Source organism: Nicrophorus vespilloides, unplaced genomic scaffold (genome assembly GCF_001412225.1).
Source record: "Nicrophorus vespilloides isolate i.1.1-1 unplaced genomic scaffold, Nicve_v1.0, whole genome shotgun sequence".
NCBI lineage: Eukaryota > Metazoa > Arthropoda > Insecta > Coleoptera > Silphidae > Nicrophorus > Nicrophorus vespilloides.
The window spans coordinates 1-19,535 of NW_017098865.1; the positions used below are offsets into that span (position 1 = coordinate 1).

Consider the following 19,535-nt stretch of genomic DNA (forward strand, 5'->3'; position numbering starts at 1 on the left):
ACTGTGGTTTTAGCCGTTTGGCTGTAATTCCTGTTCAAAGTTTAAAAAAGCAGTGTATTTACATATCATTGATTTACTCGAAAACTATAATACACAGAATGAATCGAAGAGATGCATATGAAAGCTGAATGTTTGGGGAATCTAGCAAGTATCGATATATTACTGTGGTTTTAGCCGTTTGGCTGTAATTCCTGTTCAAAGTTTAAAAAATGCTCGAAAAAGCAGTGTATTTACATTTCATTGATTTACTCGAAGACTATAATACACAGAATGAATCCAAGAGATGCATATGAAAGCTGAATGTTTGGGGAATCTAGCAAGTATCGATATATTCCTGTGCTCTTATCCGTATTGCTGTAATGCGCGTTCCTTTTATGAATGATTACATGCCAAATGATTACATGCTTTTGAGGGAGGCGTAGTAACTTCAAGTTTGGAAACCACTGCATTAAAGAGTAATTAGTAATTGTAGTAGCGTCCATAGTTACGGTCGCATTGATAATAGAAGAACGTGCCAGCATGGATTGCGTAACCTAAAATACGATTGTCATTTAGAAATGTCATTGGGTCATGACAGTAAGCGTCCTTAGTAACAAAATCAGCGTCCATAGTGACTGTCAAATTGACATTAGTACACTGAAGTTATTGAGATTCTCTGGATAAATACAAAAATTAACGTTTTTGTTGCTTAATGAAACTTGGAAACTCATTACAAAAATTGTATAACATTACCATCCTTGAAAACGTGTTTGTTAAAAAAAAAGTCAATATAATTTATTATTAGACTAGACTGTCAGACTGACTGTTTTGAAGTGTTGAAACAATTGCAAAAACAATTGTAATTGGGTCATTGCATTAAAGAGTCCTTAGTAACTGTATTGACGTCCATTGATAATGGAAGTACTAATCAATACGGATTACGTAACCTTAAATATGATTGTCATTTAGAAATGTCATTGGGTCATGATGACAGCAAACGTACTTAGCAACTTAAGCAACTGTCTCATTGACATTAGAAGTTGATATGGGAACATCAAATAAAGATTTTTATTAAGTACACTTAAGTTAATGAGATTCTTTCGGATCGAAATCTTGCTAGATTGAAACGTTGGCCGTTTTAAATTGAATCAAATGAAAATTGCGTATCGAATGTTTTATTCAATTATTTTAATTGCGAATCGTAACGTTGATGGCGTCGTTGCGTCAGCGAGGATAACGATCGAATTGCTTATGTAAACGGTTCAGCAAACAGCAACAACGAAAAACAAACGACAACGACAACGACGACGACGATATCCATGACAACGGTTTACGGTTTCCTCGAGCATCGCGTGCTCCAGTTTTGCAGCTCGCACAAATTGATACGGCAGAGTCCAAATTGCGTGGACGACGCACCACAATGGACTCGACAATTGAGACAAGACGCGTTACGCAACGTCGAACAAGACAGAAGTTGAAAGACGATCCTCACAAGGATAGTCATGTAATTCAAAACCGGCAGTCGTTCGCACTTTTTAAAAACCGAATTTTTTTATATAATTATACAAAGCTATCAGAGAGAACGCGAGCCGTGAATCAGAGCGATTAGATTAGATTGGATTCGCTCGAATTTGCTTCGTTTAATCCAATTACTACTATTCTCTGACGGAGCGCTATAATATTTACGCAATTTTATTTTATTTTTTACGCTGTTTACGTAATTCCTCGGAGAACATGCAGATCTTCAGCAAAAAATAAATTAAACAAAACAAAAATCCGCCTTCTAAAAATAATGCGCGTTTGTGTACATACATGACGCAAAGGTTTTCATGTTGAGGAAATCCGAGGTTAGTAAACTAACACATAAAAAAAGAAGTAAACAACGTAAACTGTATGATGATGGACGTTTCTTTTTTTTTCAGCCTCAAAATTTCAACACCTCTTAATTAATTGGACAATTTCGACAGAAATTCGAAGCTTCGGTTTAACGCTTCATTAGATTTCAAAGATTATCGCAATAAATAACGTTTAGTTCATATAGTTACTAAATGTATTCAATGTTTTAATCGTTTGTTTTAAAAATTGAATCTAAAATAAGCACATTATAGTTGGTTGCTAAGGACTTTGTTACAGTCGTTAAGGATATTTTGATTGTTTATTGATATTATCCTCATTACTAAGAACGCCATCTGCTTCTTGTAACTATGACTAATGAAGTTTTTTTTTTGGACACTGACCTAATTATTATTGACACTTCTTGGCATAAGTTATATGTTTCATTTATAAAATTAAACTAATTATTAACTTTTATTCATATAATTATTAAATTTATTAAGTATTTCATTCGCATTCAAAATTTGATCTAATTACAATAAAAAAAAGCATTATGGTGGGTTGCTAAGAACTCAACTCGCGTTACAAAGAACGTCTTATGGTTGCTAAGCACAATATGCCACGTTTTGGCAGTTATGAAAACAATCTCTGTTACTATGGATTTTCGTTACGCAAAAGTTTGCCTTTTTTTTATCATATTGACATTGCGATCATTTATGTATTTTTATGGGGAAATTCGAATATCTTCAACAAATTCTGCGTATTTCGATATTCGCGGAATTTTCACTTTGAAGAAACAAGGTTAAAAAGAGAGAAAAATAAAAGTAATTGATTGTCGCCATAAAAATTAAACGGAATTCCAATAAGTGTCGCTCTTCTTGGAGCAGTCGAGAAGTGCACGCAGCAAAGTGCAAGTCGATTTTTTTTTTATTGAATTGACTGAATTCTTTCGAGTTCATTGAATGAAATATATTTCTCGGACAATACTCGAAGTGAATCTTCATCATCATCTTCATCGTCCATACATCATCGGGCAAGACGAAAGTCGTTTAACCCAGATACGGCGCTTCCAACCAATTAATACAATACAACTAAAGATAATGTCGTTTCCTGGACTTCGCGTTAACACATCTGCTTTTGCGGTCTTCCCACGCGTCATCTGCCAAAAAAAAATGCGTCATCGATCATCATTTGTACTACTGACAGATGCATACGTCACTGTTGAAGTTGACAGACAACAAACAAAAGCAATTGATGGTGGGCGTTACGTAATCGATCATCATTTGTATCACATAAGATTGACGGAAAGAAATAAAAACAAAAACGAATACTCGAGCCAATCAAATGAACGTGTGAAAACGCAGCCTCCTACGACGACCACTTTAGACTATATTTACCACTAACGCAAACAAATGAGCGAGAGTAGAAGAAGATGAGCAAAAAAAAAAAGGAAAATCGTCAAGTGGGTGTCAAAGAGAATCCGTTTAGCGTTTATCGAAAATCCAATTATACTATACATTTCTCTCTCATCCTGTTTGAAAATTATTACAACTTCTTTCTTTTTATTCATCTATTTTGTCGTTAAGTGAACTCAAGGATTCGATCTTTGAGTTCGCTTCAAAGGTATTAGCATTGTTTTGCAAAAAAAACGCTTGTCACACGTACATGTTTCTAACGGTAAAGAATACCTGAAACAGGAACAGCGGGGAAAAAAAATTTAAACGAAACGGTAACCTAGATTAATTTTCGCCGCTCATCGATTAAAACAATTGCAATTGAACGATTATTTTCGATGTATAATATAAATATTGAAGCAAATTAATTTAGTTGGCCATGAAATTGCAAAAACAAACAAAAAATTAAACATTTAATTAACGTTTCCACGACAAGTGGTCAGTTGTCAAGGAAACGACGCTTATGCAATGTGATTTCTATTACCAAAATAAAAAAAGAATAATAGTATATAGTATACGTGTGTATATGTATTTGCATGGCTTCAACATACGATCTGGTGTTGCGTCATCTTTAATTTTATTATTTGCACCGCTCGGAATTTGATGTTAAATTTGAAAGTTGATCGAAACAAAACGAAAATGTGTCTTTATAATTTGTCGATTTACTAGAAAACTAAATGGACTATAAAGAAGATTAAGTGCGCATATTAAAGCTAAAACTATAGAGAATTCAATAATAGTAATTTAGTAATTGGAACTATTGTGGTTTTTGCATTATTCATTATCAAATATGAACTAATGAAATATTAATGTGTCTTTACATTTTGTCGAATTACTCGAAAACTAAGTAACTCTTAGTTCAAATTAAATACGCATATTAAAGCTAAAACTGTAGAGAATTCAACTGTTTTAACTGTTTAATTGCAAGTGTTGTGGTTTTTACATAATTCATAATTAAATTTGAAGTAATAAAAATTAAAAATCTTTACAAAACATTTTGTTAAATTATTAATAAACTAAATAAATCTTAGGTAATGTTAAGTGCGCATATTAAATCTAAAGCTATAGAGAATGCAATAATAGTAATTTAGTAATTGGAACTGTTGTGGTTGTTTCTTAATTCATTATCAAATTTGAACTAATGTAATATTAAGTGTCTTTACATTTTGTCCAATTACGAGAAAACTAAGCAAAACTTAGTTAAAATTAAATACGCATATTAAAGCTCAAAATATAGAGAATTCAACTAGTTTAATTAGTTAATTGCAATTATTGTGGTTGTTGCATAATTCATTATTAAATTTGAAGTAATAAAAATTAAAAATCTTTACAAAACATTTTGTTAAATTATTAGGAAACTAAATAAATCTTAGGTAATGTTAAGTACGCATATTAAAGTTAAACTATGGGGAAATCAATTAATGTAATTGGGTAATTACAACTGTTGTGGTTTTTGCATTATCCACTATCAAATTTGAACTAATGAACTTTATTATGAAATTTGTGAAATGAAGAAATAAAATATACTTTTTTTTATCCAATTATTATAAAATTGTGAAATATTAACTCTAAATATATACGTAATAAAATAATCAATCGAATTAAAATAATCTTTAAATAAAACCTTGAATACTTTCAGTTTTTCTTTTCTAAACTTATTCGTCAAAAAAGTAAATAAATTACAACGATTTTGTAATTAATTAAACTTTGACTACTCAATAACAAGTAGTAAAAACATTCAAGTTTATGTAACGAAAAAAATTTGCATAAAATAACAAATTTCCATCCAAACTTTCAAACTCAACAGTTTCGTTCGTTTCCTCTAATCTTCAAAGCAATTACGCTTATTTCGAAATACAAATATTGAAGTGTAGATCAAAGAAATCTGCATTTCTTTTGAATTATTCAAATTTTGATATGTAATAATTCAAAAATTTCTTTGAAACTCAAACATTTCCTTTAATATTTTGTATGATGAATGCTTTAAAATGTAATCAGTTTGATGAACAATTGGTAAAATCCCAGTTTGATGATTAATTTGATATAATTTCAAGATGTGTTTTATGTTTTTTAAAACGTAAGTAGTAGCAATAGTAAAGGGATGTTTACTAGATAAGTTTCAATGATTTTATTAGAACTGAATGAAATACGAGTTATCAAAAGCGTTCAACAACAAAAGGTGTCTTGTGTTGCGAAACATACGCTTGGATAAATAGCACGAAGGCTTATCGCGACGAAGAGTAAACATTATAGCGAAATTCAGCGCGGATACAAAAGTGGACTCAAAAAATAATAGCAATGTTTCGAATCTGAGCAAATGTTTGAAGTTCGTCCTTCCATTATTGAGACGATGATAAAAGATTCGAATAAGCGCACGTAGATCTTAACTGAATGAACGTAATCAAAGTCCCATAGATAATAAAGGTTTTGGATTCGTATCGATCCGATGATAAAAACAGATGAAAAAAAAAAGAACTAATAGATGTATTTACCTGGCGCCCACGTTTTTCTTTTTCTTCTTTCTTTCTTGTTCTTATTATATTCTTCACTTTCTATTTCTCTCTATCCATCAAATTCTCTTAGTCGATTTCTTGAAATCGTAGAAGTGCGCGTGTTAAATTTTGTTTTTTAAATAAAAATGGGGTTTCTTCGGGCCTTGAACTTGTTGAAAAACTGGATCCAAGCAATCTAGGATTTCGCGTCATTCACGCTCTCAACACTCGGAACTTAGACACGCAATCGTACGCGGTTAGTGGCCTTAAGCAAACTGACATTGGCCAGACTGTGAGAGTCCAACTCTCGGGGCTTCGGTCCCCACCCAGAGAGACAGAGAGCAGCAACACGTTCTATCCGACCCGACTGTGCAACTAATTCTGTAACAAAAAAAAACTCCACCTCCACCACCAACACCAACCCCGATCTCAACATCTACCTACTTCTACTCTCGCTTCTACCTGCTCCACAATTTTCTTTTTTCTCTCTCTCTTCAAAAAAACAAAAAAAAATATATATATGTCAGTCTGAATTGGACGGAAAGAAATGGTATCCAAGAAGGCGGCAATCATCCCATTACCCTTCAAACCCTTTCAGCCGGTTTATAATTAACATTCTCCAATTGCCGATCTAATAATACTATTACACCTCCTTTGATTTACTCAATTTGAATGTCAAACTCTATTCTCATTTCTTCTACAATCCTTAAGATATTCGAAACCGGTTTCATCTCTATCTTTCTCCTCATCCTCTCTCGTTCTTGTACAGTTCGTGCATCCTCTCTATGCGTTACATATAACTGTGCGAGTGGGTAGAAATCCGATGCAATTTCGCGACGAACACGTGCTCGAATTTCAAATTTAGATTCGGATGCAACCATCCTCGCTGCTTACGCAACTGACGCGCGTGTCGCTTATCATTTCTTTTTTTTAATTTCAGCACCATCTGCATATTTAAAAACACATTAATTTTACGTAACATAAAACAATTAATAAACAACATTCAATTAAACGTAAATGAATAAATAACATTTTTTTTTGTTCATTTAAATTAATTGCTTATGTTCTAATACTCTAGTAAATAATTTAATAAAATGTGCATTGATTAATTAATTTTTTTAAATATTAAGTTGGTACATGTCAATTCTTTGAACTATTAAATTATTACTTTATAATTTCTTTTTGATTATAATGAAAACTTATTTATAATCATAAATTGTATTTTAATGTTTCTTCGATTTTTACCTGTGATTTGGACAAATCTTAATGATCGGATTTTCTTTGGAATTGTTCACAATATTGTGATTTCGTCTCGAACAAACATGTTTATTAACTAAATAAATTATGTAATTAACAAATAAATTATGTTAAATCTAGTTTTAAATTAGATTTTTGAATAAACATATTTCAAATTTAAACTCACTAAGGATGCAACACAATATACGCGCATGTATTAACGGTTGCATGTACTATTACTAATATATAAAAATTCTTGTATAATTCTTTTAAATTAAATTATTTATATAATAAGTTTGTGTTTCTTTTCATTTTTTAATACCGTCATAATGATATCATTAATTATTATTTGATTTGTTATTTTATTATACAAAAAATATTAATAAAATAATTTCTACATTTTAAGAATACTTTAATTCAAACAATTGAAAATCTCATTTCCTAGTTTTTTTTTTCTTTGTTATTCAATTCACGAAATTTATGTGCATTGAATATTAATGTGTATTCAAATTTCAGAAAATATTTTGAATAAACTTAACAGTGTACTTTTCTCACTAATCCAAGCGATTTATGATAAGTAAACTAAATTAATTTATTGAATGATTCTATTAATGTTAATGACTTCATTAAAGAAATTTCACTTGATTCAAATTTAAAGACGTATACAATACATAATACGCAAATGAGGAAATGGTTGCATAGAATGTTCAAATAAGAATCTGGCATAATTTTTTTAAAACAAAAACAGTTTTTCTTTATTTGTTTAATCATTTTTTTCTCATCATTTTTTTTTTCATTTAAATTATTTTATTGTGACATAATAAGTGTCGTTCTTTCCTTTGATTTCTTTTCTCATTTTGTTTAATATCATCATGATAATAATAATAATATCATGGTAAAAATGTTACATACGACCATTCAAATTACAACATAGAAAGAACTAAAATAAGATTAGCAAAGACGGAGAACAGGGGGAAAAAGTAATAATATAATTAATTAATCAACTAATCGAAATTAAAAATCCATGCACGTCCCACAATCGCACGCACAATCGAGAGATGTCGGGTCGGATCGGTGCGCGCGCGTAAAATACTGTATAATTTATATAATGCAAATGGAAAATTAAAGATTACTTTTAATTAAAGGTATTATTCTTTTCCGTGGGTTCTATCTCTTGGTTTTGGTTGGTTTAGTTGTTGTTATTGTTGTTGTTGGATTGGGGTTTGGACTTAGAAAGTTAAACCGGCCATGGAGTAGTTGTTGAAGATCTTCTCAACGGAGTTGACGTATCCGGCGGTTCTCAGGTCGAGACCCAAGTTGAGTTGTTGGGCGGTCTTCATGAGAGCCTTGGCGGAACGCTCCATGGTGTAGTCCAGACCGGAGTGGACGATGTCCTTCTCGGAGGCACCGGCGATCTTCTTCTGGAAGGCCTCGGACGGGGTCACGGGGATGGGACCGCCGACCTTGCCGAAACGCCTCTCGAGCGATTCTTGCACGGATTCTGCAAATTAAATTCAATTACATAAAGTTTTGGTTGATTGATTGATTGATTGGACTTACGCAAAAGATGGTAGTTGGATTCGCGTTCGTACTTGAAGGTGAGACGACCGTACGAGACGTGGTTCAAGTTCTTGAGCCATTCGAAGAAGGATACGGTCACACCACCGGCGTTGATGTACAAGTCGGGGATGGCGAGGATCTTCCTCTCCTGGAGGATAAGATCGGCAGCGGGGGTGGTCGGGCCGTTGGCGGCCTCGGCGATGATCTTGGCTTGGATCTTGTGGGCGTTGCCCTTGTGGATGACCTGCTCGACGGCGGCCGGGACGAAGATGTCGCAAGCTTCGAACATGAGGTTCTCGCCGGCGTAGGCCTTGGCGCCGGGGAATCCGACGATGCTGCCCTTGTTCTGCATCTTGTACTCTTCGAGGTCCTTGGGGTTGATACCGTCTGGGTTGTGGATGGAACCATCGTATTCGATGATACCGATGACCTTGGCTCCGGCCCTGTGCAAGTACCTCATGGTGTGCAGACCGACGTTACCGAAACCTTGGATGATGACGGTCTTTCCTTGCCAGCCGGGCGTCGTGCCGACCATGCTCATGTAGCTTGGCTCCTTGATGAAGTTGTCAAGACCGTGGAAGACACCGCGACCGGTGGCGGAGATCCTACCGTGGATACCGCCCTGGTTGATCGGTTTACCGGTGACGCAGGCGTGGGAGTTGATGTCGTTGTAGCCGATGGTCTTGCCGTAGGTGTCGGCAATCCAGGACATCTCCCTCTCGCCGGTACCCATGTCTGGGGCTGGCACGTCGATGCCGGGCCCGATGAAGCCCTTCTTGGCCAACTCGAGGGTAAAACGACGGGTGATCTTCTCGAGCTCGTGCTCGCTGTACAACTTGGGGTTGATCTTGATACCAGCCTTGCCGCCACCGAATGGCACATCAACGCAGGCACACTTGTATGTCATCAGGGCGGAAAGAGCCTTAACTTCATCCCTGCACACATCCATGGAGAAACGAATACCTGAAAAAACGAAGACATTTTAAAAACTAATTCATCATTTCAGAGAACTTCAAAACTGACAATTTTGCAAGTTAATACATTTTCAACTTCCTGCTGTTAATACGTTTTGCAAAAAGTCAAAGTTTAATTTCATCTAATATCAAAAATTCAATTACAAATCTCAAGTAATTTCATTCGAAATTGAATAACTCGTTACATCTTAGAAACATGATTACATTGCAAATTGTCACACGATGCGACAGGAAGTTGTAAAACGAGTTTTGCCGCAGAAATTCTATTAGAAACATGTGAAACAAATAAAAAGCTTTCAAAATTTCAATTTGCAAACAAATTCAATTACGTCTCGTACATATCGTTCCGCAATCATCAATCATTTTATTCGTAAGCGTGCGTAGTAACGTAAGTACACAAGATACGTACATACGAAAATATAAATACGCTCAAGGCGACTCGACTCGGCCTGTTGTAATAAACGCGCTTTATCAATTGCATAAAATTATCGCAAGGGGGATTAAGTAACAGGAGAGATAGATGAAAATGTTGCAATCGGGCGATATAATCTCGTAAAAACGTAAAACGCCTCGATTCTTCCACCAGGAGCAACAAAAACACCCAATTAAAGGACACACACTCAAATAAATCTTATCGGACCGATAAAAAGCCACAAATTTTATCAAACAAATCCATATGAATAATCATTACGTAAACGCATCCACGCGAATTTCTGCGACGCTTTCGTTTTTAATGTTACCCGTCTTGGCCTAAATCAATCGAAAAAATAGTGTCCATTGGCAACAAAGCAATTGTTTTGACCGCTCGAAATACTTGTACGAACGGTGAACGAGCGCCAACGCCAAAATTCTTGCATTCGTCCAGAAATAGGTTTACAGAAGAAAAGAAAAAATGAAAAATTTGCTCCATTTCCTCGTATAATCAACGCATTTGTAACATTCTCATTGCAGTTTTTTTATTGTACGTAATAATAAATATCATTTTGATAACCTAAGCAACAATCTTGACGTGCAAATTACCATGGAAACAAAATATTTACGATCACTTTAGCCTTGCATAAAATGATAAAAGCAAAATATATCAAGGCTTAGGAAAATTCGTTAAAATTAGCAAACTTTAAAGTTAAAGTTGTATAACTAAGAAAATATTCAAATCCATTACCATGGAGACGGAAGTTGTTTCTCAGATTCCAATAATCTCACAAATCAAGTGTGCACTTCAAGAGCAATTGATCAATTCTAAATATAAACAGTTTCCAACTACTCGAAGAATCTTCAATTAGTAATGACAGTAATATAGAAATTAACGAGAATTTAAGATGTTTAGAATGAGAATTAACGCTTCAAAGCAAATCAATTTTCAATCGGTAAACATTGCACATTATCAGCAACTAATTAAGTTCACTTATCAAATGTACTTCTATTTTAAGCTTGTTTTCTACAATATGCGCCCATACTTAGACTATATGCATGAATTTATTATTAGCTAGTGTATATTATGCAAATTTGTTTCTACAAAACTTAAGTCTTTCGGCCTTCAAGTGAATGCTTAAATTAACAAACAAAATTTAATACTTTACAACTAGAATTTTAAAAATTCCATAAATTAATTAAAAAAAAAATCAAAATTAACTTGAGATAAGTTAAATTTAATTACATAATCGCACATTTTATCGCACTTTTCGCAGATAAAGAGTAATTATGAGTAATTAAAACAAATATTACGTTTACGTAATTTTATGTAGATTTTGTTGTAAAAACAAAACTTAACTTAATTATTATTTCATAAATTGCATTTCTCTTTGACATTCCGAATTGTATTCAAATCCTAAACTAAATAATTATATATAAATTGATATTTTCTGTACAGATTTTTAGATTTCGAAAGATGAAAAACTGTTTGCGAAACAGTTGATCCACAATAATTGCACAATCGAACCGAAAACTTTCTACGAAAACAAGGTTAAACCGCTCCAAAATATAAGATGAAACATAAAAAAAAATAGATGGGCTGATGTGTTCTCTACTATCAGTTGACATAGTAGAGATACGGATTCGAGTGCGCGGATAATCTTATAAACAATCGTCATTGCAACCTTCATTTGACACAGGACGAATAGTATGAGAATATTTGGAACCTCTTGAAAATCCGTCCTCTACAACAACTCATTTTGATTTCGATTCCATCATCATCTCACAAACAACATTGTTTACGAGTTGATTATTCGGTCATCAAAACGCTGGGGAAAAACCCCACCGCTTCAATTGAAAATGCAGCATTTGATACACTTAAGAGAAACTCTACAATTCAATTTTTAAATTTAAACAATACAATTATTGCAATCATTAACGCTCTCCATTATTTCAACTTTGAAACGAATCGAACAAACAGCAATTCACATTAATCGATTTTCCTACAAAACAAGTTTAATAAGCCTATTTGCATTAGCGAACACACTAATCAGCTGATATAGCGCAAGCTCTCTCTCTCGTTTTATTATGTCGTTGCGCAACTTTACTACCTTCTTTACGTAACTGAAGATTTAACGTGTGCATGTGATAATTACGACAATCACCTGAGTCCGCCACAAACTCACAATAATAGACTTTTTTTGTGTGTCTTTACATTCATATTTCGCGCAAATATTTGTAAAGTTTTACGATCTAGCATTCCCTTTGCGAGTCCATAAAAAAAAAGATTGTTAGAAGCCAACATTTACAGTTATTGGCACTGGTTATAAAAAAAAAAGTGACAAACAAAACAATTTAAATATCCACAACAACTTAAAATAGTTTTAAAAGACCTTTAACTTAATTGATTACTAAGATTTGATGCATTTCATAATAAATTTGTTACTTTATTCATTGCCTCAAATACGCTATGTTTATTTTTGCGGTTTTCTATAATAACTTTGTACGATAATGAAAACCGCACGTTTCTAAATAATAATGAAATTTCTTGTTCATTGAAACTCGCAACAATTGTAACGTTGAAGTAGCAATGGGAAAATAGAGATAAATAATCGCACAATGCAGAAGGGCAAATAAACTTGTTCACACGATTAGATTAAGAGTAAAATTTGCATCAAAACCAGCAACTGTGATGACATAAATTTGAATGTGACCTACTCAAGAGAATAAGAAAAAATATAGCTTCACATTCAATAATAAATTGGAATTATGATTAATAATAATTATTAAAATTATTGGTTTTCTTGTCTTCTTCAATGAATTGGAAACAAAGTTCATTAATTTGTAAAATTTTTAAGTAAAAAAACAAATATTTGAGATAAAAACGAAATTTTTAAATGATTTTGTAGAAAAATAGAACCATTGTGTTAATGATTCATTAATTTGCAATTGTTAACGCCTCGTGACGTTACTTAAATATTTGAGTAAAAGTTAATTAGACTATAATCAACTAAAAAATAATTGCAAATCATGCTGCATTTCTCTTATTTACTAATGGACCGAAATCAATAGATAATTAATTAACGTAACGACTAGTTTTTCAACTGCAATTGGGTGCGTGACCTGATGAACTTGAACGATAAAGCAAATTGCGGTCTCATTAGCTGCACGAACCATTGAAGAATGTAATAAATGAACATTTTGGTCCAATTATTGGAATCTGATTTCTGGTACAAAAGAAAGCTATTGTCTTGAGCCTCGTGGGTGAGAAAGCTGAGTTCGAAGGAGCGTAAAATAGCTCCGAAAAAAAAACAAGTAGACAAATGTAACAAATATCAGAACGTGACCTAGTTAAGTTAAGATCAGGCGATTCATATCTTCTAAATACGTTCCGCTTAATATCATATTTCGATTTGGATTTATCAACAAAAAAGTTTACTTCACACGTTCGGATGAATCAAAAATTTTGTACTTTTATAAGAAAACGTAGATTTAAGGTTCAATTGAGAGAGCAAAAACTGCAGATGAGATGTGTGACTATATAGTGCGAGCATGGACTATGTAATTAATGGTAATTGAGCTTTCGTTCATTGTGACCGACGACGGCCCTGGAATATTAATTCCGGAATGGAGAAATAAATATAAAAAAAAAACTGCTGACATTTGAGTGTCGTAAAGGTCAAAACGGTCAATTGATAACGAACGAAACTAACATACAAAAAATATGTGTTTGCAAATTAATAGTAATGAACGCGAATCGAAATGTCGCTAAAAACAAACGCAAACAATCGACGAATTGTTATTTTTCTGTTATGCAACAACACAAGGCTTTCTGTGTGTGGATTTTGCGTTAGATGATGAAAATACACCAAGCCGAGGCGGATAAATAAAATCGTATGTTTCTGGTTATGCAAGAGATCTGCCGCTTTAAAAATAGTTTTGACTTTTAGCGGCTGGATGTAGGACGCGCGCGATGTTGTTTTTCTTTTCATTTTCATTTTCCGAGTTGGATGGATACTGACCTCCCTTGCATGGCTGCTTGTGGGTGCTGTGCTGCGCCCTGTATCCCTTGATGATCTCGTACTGTCCGTTATCCCTGCGGATGGGGAAGGCGATCTCGATGACGTAGTCGCACTGTTCCATGAGTTGCAGGATGCCCTTGACCTTGGCCTTGCGCTGCTCGAGGGTGAGCCTCGAACCCTTAACGTACTGCAGGTCATCGACGAGCTTGTCCTCGACGGCGATGCAGGCCTTGTGGAAGAAGTACTCGACCATGTCGAAGAACTTGGGGTTCTCGTGCTCGGGCATGTTCTTCAGGCGATCGGGGATCTGGTGATCGGCGTACCCGCGCGCTGCCACCGAGGCAGCGGGCAGGCTCTTCAGCAGGGCCTCTCCGCCGGCGGCGGTGGCCTTCAAAGCCCTCGGGATCGACTTCAGATGGAACATCTTGTCGCTACGAATCTGCTCTGCAAATTGAGATTGGAATGCGATCAGCAAGACAACTTATACTCGCTCATTATCTATCTGTCCCCCATATCTGCAGGACACTATGATAACCAGCAGATATTTGCACACGCAATAATAATAATAATAATGATACTCACGACTGTAGCGGACTGCGCTCTTCTGCGTATGTGGCTCTCTCTCGCCGCAACTTACTCACCAGCCGCGTGCCTACACTTCTCCCCCCAACACGATTCGCAATTACGTAACGTATAAGATCAGAACGTATCTTGTGAGACCTACTATTTTTAACGCGATCCACCTACTTCTTCACCACACACACCCTCTTATTTTTGACACAACACGTCAGAGATGACAATAGCAAACATCAGAGGAAATAAATTGCAATCAGTAATTACCTGGAAGCCTACTGGATCTCCGGACTGGAATACGTACGAATCCTAAACCCAAATTAATGCGAAATCCAATTGGAAATTAGGCAACCAACATCGCTTCGCACAAAAACCGCTACAAACTGCAGAAAAAAATAATAATAATTTGATTACACCTGTCAACATCAATTTTCTAACTAACAAACCGTTAAATTTCATGAACCGCTTCGTCGTAGAGCCAAATCGTCCTCAGCGCATGTAATTCAATATTATCCGAACAATATTCACGCATTCGTTCAATATTTTACTGCAAGAAAATCATTAATATTATTGATTAATGAACAAGCAAATAGAACACATACCTCAATCAAACACTACGCACTAATGCAAACATTAGAACAAATACATATTTTATGCAACTTGCTTAGCAGGTTTCAAATTAATTATCCAAAATTATTACAATTTTTAATTTTTCATCTTATGTTCATCAATTGCATAAATTTAATTCGTTAATAATATTTTAAATTAGTAAATTGAAGCAATATTCTCAAAACTGAAACTAAGTGCTTTTTATTGAATGCAATAAACATCCATAATTTAAAAGTAGAAATCAAAATATTTATTGGCTTTTATGATGTTGATGTTGTGGAAATGACTCCATAAATTAAAAAATATTTAAGAGACAGCTTTATGATGTTATTCAATGTTTGCTACTAGTTGTTTCTTTTCAAATAAATGAACATATTAAATTTGTGTTAAGTTATTTGTTTGGATAATTAAATTTGTATTAATTATTATTAAATGTAATTATGGTTTTATGAAGGATTTTAAGTAAAACTTACTTGGGATTAGGATGGTGTATGCAACTCTATGTGCAGGCGTGTAGGAATTGCAGTTGTTATTGTCACAGCTGATGGTGACAGATCTGTCCACGTACGATCAACAACAACGCGATGGACGTGACGATCCTGTTCAAAGCGTGCGTGAAGACTGTTCGCACCACGAACAAATCTTTGGGGTTGAAGGACGCGAAGAGCGATATCCTGAGATCGAGCAAGGATGGGCACCTGCGGAAGGCCAAGGAGATCGTGCGGCAGATCACGAACCTGCAGAAGTTCTTCACCGACAACAAAGTGGCCTACTTGAACGTGGTGAATTACTTATCCACCAACAAGACGATGACCGAGCAGGACCGCATAGAGATCGACGCCGAAGCGCAGAAGATCATCAATTTATCAACGGCGATGATCGGCGAGTACAGGAAGGAGATCGTCCAGTGGAAGCTGTCCAAGCAGCAGCTGGAGCACTACGAGAACATACTGAATACGATCGAAGCTTACCTGAAGGAGGTGTCCAAGGTGTACATAGAAGCTAAAGCGATGCGGGTGAAGAAGGTAATAGAGATGCACAAGATCTCGAAGCTGGAGATGCCTTCTTCGTCGTCTACAGCGACCGAGCAGACGCCGAGGATTCCCAGCCAATCGGAGACGCAGGTGGAGAACGAGCTGAGCGCCGAGGAGATGCAAATGTTCGAATCGGAGAACGATATGCTTTACAACGAGCTGAACAGCATCTCCGACGAGGTGAAGCAGATCGAGAGCAAGGTGGTGCATATAGCCGAGCTGCAGGAGCTCTTCACCGAGAAGGTGCTGCAGCAGGAGATGGACATCGATAGGATTGCGAACGTCGTCGCAGCTACCACCGATGATATGAAGGGCGCCAACGAGCAGATCAGGCAGGCCATTCAGAGGAACGCCGGGCTTCGGGTCTGGGTCCTCTTCTTCCTCCTCATCATGTCATTCTCGCTCCTCTTCTTAGATTGGTACAACGATTAATATGAAAGAAGAACAAACAAGACATTAAACAAATTTTAAATAAATTAAGCTTAACACAACGCGTACCTTAATTTCTTTCGAAGCTTAATCAAATTCATCCAAATACCCGAAGTTACTGCAGCAAAACCAACACTGAATTGATGAACAATGACACAATCTGTAAACAAACAAGTTAATGTTACTATAGTGATGCAACAAACAAAACAATACATAAAACAAAAACCAATAAGATTGTGATGCAGCATAAATATTGAATTTCCAATTAGAATCATTAAAACATTTTTACTAAATATATAGAGATATGTATACTGTTAATAAGATGCAATCCAGTGTATGCAAATCAAATTTAAACTGTATTTTAAGTTTTAAAGATGTTGAGGAGAGCTACCATCTATTGGAGGATGTCTGAGTGTGTAATGACGTATGTGTATAAGGTGGCATAAGTAACAGCTGTGTGTCATCGGTGCATGTGTCTGCAGCGGGGTTTCTTACTTGAAATATTGCATCAGTTTATCAATAAAAATGAGTGATCTGTGCGAGGAAATCCTGAAGCACATCTCCGAGAACGGTGCAGTGGATACACCTGCATTGGCGAAGGCCTTAGGACAAGATCACCAGAAGATCGTCGGTGCGGTGCTGAGTATCCAGGCGAACGGGGACCTGGTGAACGCGGAACCTCGCAGCGAGAAACTCCTGGAGCTCAGCGATGAAGGCAAATCTGTCGCAGAGAATGGTGAATATTTAATAAACGTTTCATAAAGACAATTCGTGTGTAAATGAATGAACTTTGCAGGTAGTCATGAGGCCAAGATCTTTGAGGCTATCCCAGCCGATGGCATTCCACAGCCAGACCTGATGAAGATCCCCAATGCTAAGGTGGGATTCAGCAAAGCTATGGCTCTGGGCTGGATTGTCGTGGACAAATCAGGTGGAAAACCTATTGTGAAGAGGAAGATTGAAGCCATAACAGATTTAGTGCAGCAACACCTGAAATCCATCCAAGCTGGGAATTTATCAGAGATTACTGATAACTTGAAGCAGGAGTATAAAAAGAGGAAGTTGATTCAAGAGGTTGTGATGAAGAGTTTCCTGTTGAGCAAAGGCGCCAACTTTGCGTTGACCTTGCCCAAACTGGAAACGGATTTGACTGCTGATATGTTGGCTTCAGGAGCTTGGAAGTCGTTGACGTTCAAGGAGTACAATTTGGGCGCTATGGGAGTTCCTCTTGAATCCGGTTACCTTCATCCCTTGCTGAAGGTCCGATCGGAATTCAGGCAAATCTTCTTGGAGATGGGCTTCTCGGAAATGCCCACCAACAATTACGTGGAAAGTTCTTTCTGGAACTTCGACACCTTGTTCCAGCCGCAACAGCATCCTGCCAGAGATGCTCACGACACCTTCTTCTTATCCGATCCGGTGAACAGCAATAAATTCCCTGAGGATTACTTGGAAAGAGTTAAGAAAGTGCACAGCGAAGGCGGTTACGGAAGTTTAGGGTATCGGTACGATTGGAAGCTGGAGGAGGCTCAGAAGAATCTGCTGAGAACGCACACGACCGCTGTGAGCGCGAGGATGCTTTACAAGGTGGCCCAGCAGCCAGAATTCAAACCGACGAAGTTGTTCAGCATCGATCGCGTCTTCAGAAACGAAACGCTCGACGCGACGCATTTAGCTGAATTCCATCAAGTCGAAGGTGTCATCGCCGATTACGACTTGACGCTCGGCGATCTCATCGGCGTCTTCACCGAGTTCTTCAATAAGCTGGGAATCACGCAGCTCGAATTCAAACCCGCGTACAATCCGTACACGGAACCGAGCATGGAGATCTTCTGCTTCCATAAGGGTCTGAACAGGTGGATCGAGATTGGAAACTCGGGTATGTTCCGTCCGGAGATGCTGCTGCCCATGGGTCTGCCGAAGGACGTGAAGGTTTTGGCGTGGGGTCTGTCGCTGGAGAGGCCGACGATGATCAAATACGGGTACAACAATATCAGGGATTTGGTCGGGCCGAAGGTCGACCTCAGGATGGTGCAGAACACTCCGATCTGCCGTCTGGACAAGTGAATTTCGCATTTAGACTCTCTCTTGATGAATATTGAATATATGAAACGATAAGTTAAGTCGAGCTTAATTTATTTCACACACACATGTTTTTACTTTCTTGTTAATTAGCTTTTAAAACATACTGTAAAAAGAATAAAAAAATCTAATTAACACAATCATTGTTTTCTTGAAAATTTCAGGAAAAAAAAAGCAGATTCTTCACTTTTCAGTATATTTCTTGAAACACAAAATTGAAACAATGAAAGGATTGGATAAGAATACAAACAGGTATCAAACAAATAAAACAGTGCGATGATACAGAAAAAATAAATTTTATTTGTATTTTCGTTTATTTTTTTCTTCTTCACTTCTCTCTCACTCTCATATATATATATTTTATTTATTTTTTTTAGAAGGTTTTGGTATTAATAGTCATAAATTTTAATCTTCCAACGTAAGAAACAACCAATCAAACAGAAGAAACGAAAAAGGGGAGTTAACAACGTAAAGAGGCCACACCTTTTTTATTATTATTCTTCTTCCCACAGAAAAACAAACATCACTCATTCCTTATACACTTCACACTCGATCAACAAATTTCAACTTGCTTTCATATATAATAATAATAGTAGTAGTAGTAATAATATATATATCTCTCTTTCCTTTTCACTTCTCTCTCTCTCTCTCATAATAATAATATATATATAATATTTCGAATATATATATATACATAACTATTTATAAAGAAACAAACAATTTTCACTTCGCTTTCCGCTTTGACTAGAAGCTCAACATTTAATACACAAAAAAAAATAGGTCCAGTAACATATAGAAAAGAAAAGATCCTCTCGTCATTGCTGCTGCTGCGTGGTTCTTAAACACG

General features: G+C 35.9%; 3 protein-coding genes across 6 annotated transcripts; 2 read left to right on the forward strand and 1 right to left on the reverse strand.

Annotated features, from left to right (window-relative positions):
- Window positions 1-7,837: 7,837 nt before the first annotated feature.
- On the reverse strand, window positions 7,838-15,080 carry LOC108563375 (glutamate dehydrogenase, mitochondrial). 4 transcript variants are annotated; one of them, XM_017922034.1, is made up of 5 exons: window positions 14,981-15,080; window positions 14,802-14,917; window positions 13,962-14,400; window positions 8,555-9,517; window positions 7,838-8,495 (listed from the first exon to the last, which is right to left on the reverse strand). In XM_017922034.1, exons 3-5 carry the CDS (start codon window positions 14,383-14,385, stop codon window positions 8,224-8,226), a joined length of 1,659 nt encoding a protein of 552 aa, XP_017777523.1. In that variant the 5' UTR covers window positions 14,386-14,400; window positions 14,802-14,917; window positions 14,981-15,080; the 3' UTR covers window positions 7,838-8,223. The 4 variants fall into 4 exon arrangements, with proteins under 4 accessions (XP_017777523.1, XP_017777521.1, XP_017777522.1 ...); XM_017922032.1 differs by having other exon boundaries at window positions 13,962-14,405; window positions 14,981-15,079; XM_017922033.1 differs by lacking the exons at window positions 14,802-14,917; window positions 14,981-15,080 and adding an exon at window positions 14,544-14,703.
- A 560-nt stretch (window positions 15,081-15,640) lies between these two features.
- Window positions 15,641-16,668, forward strand: LOC108563378 (syntaxin-18). Its single transcript, XM_017922036.1, has one exon. It carries the CDS (start codon window positions 15,728-15,730, stop codon window positions 16,607-16,609), a length of 882 nt encoding a protein of 293 aa, XP_017777525.1. The 5' UTR covers window positions 15,641-15,727; the 3' UTR covers window positions 16,610-16,668.
- Window positions 16,669-17,031: 363 nt separating this feature from the next.
- LOC108563377 (phenylalanine--tRNA ligase alpha subunit) lies at window positions 17,032-18,823 on the forward strand. Its single transcript, XM_017922035.1, has 2 exons — window positions 17,032-17,342; window positions 17,403-18,823. The coding sequence occupies exons 1-2, from the start codon at window positions 17,132-17,134 to the stop codon at window positions 18,671-18,673; spliced, it is 1,482 nt and encodes a 493-aa protein (XP_017777524.1). The 5' UTR covers window positions 17,032-17,131; the 3' UTR covers window positions 18,674-18,823.
- Window positions 18,824-19,535: the final 712 nt, after the last annotated feature.

What these genes read in the sequence shown, in the direction of transcription:
- LOC108563375 (XM_017922034.1), bottom strand. Translation starts at nt 14,385, where the DNA reads ATGTTCCATCTGAAGTCGATCCCGAGGGCTTTGAAGGCCACCGCCGCC. An exon ending in CAAGCAGCCATGCAAGGGAG is followed by an intron (nt 9,518 to 13,961) that starts GTCAGTATCCAT and finishes TCGTTTTTTCAG; the next exon opens with GTATTCGTTTCTCCATGGAT. An exon ending in ATCCAACTACCATCTTTTGC is followed by an intron (nt 8,496 to 8,554) that starts GTAAGTCCAATC and finishes TTTAATTTGCAG; the next exon opens with AATCCGTGCAAGAATCGCTC.
- LOC108563377 (XM_017922035.1), top strand. Translation starts at nt 17,132, where the DNA reads ATGAGTGATCTGTGCGAGGAAATCCTGAAGCACATCTCCGAGAACGGT. An exon ending in CAAATCTGTCGCAGAGAATG is followed by an intron (nt 17,343 to 17,402) that starts GTGAATATTTAA and finishes TGAACTTTGCAG; the next exon opens with GTAGTCATGAGGCCAAGATC.
- LOC108563378 (XM_017922036.1), top strand. Translation starts at nt 15,728, where the DNA reads ATGGACGTGACGATCCTGTTCAAAGCGTGCGTGAAGACTGTTCGCACC.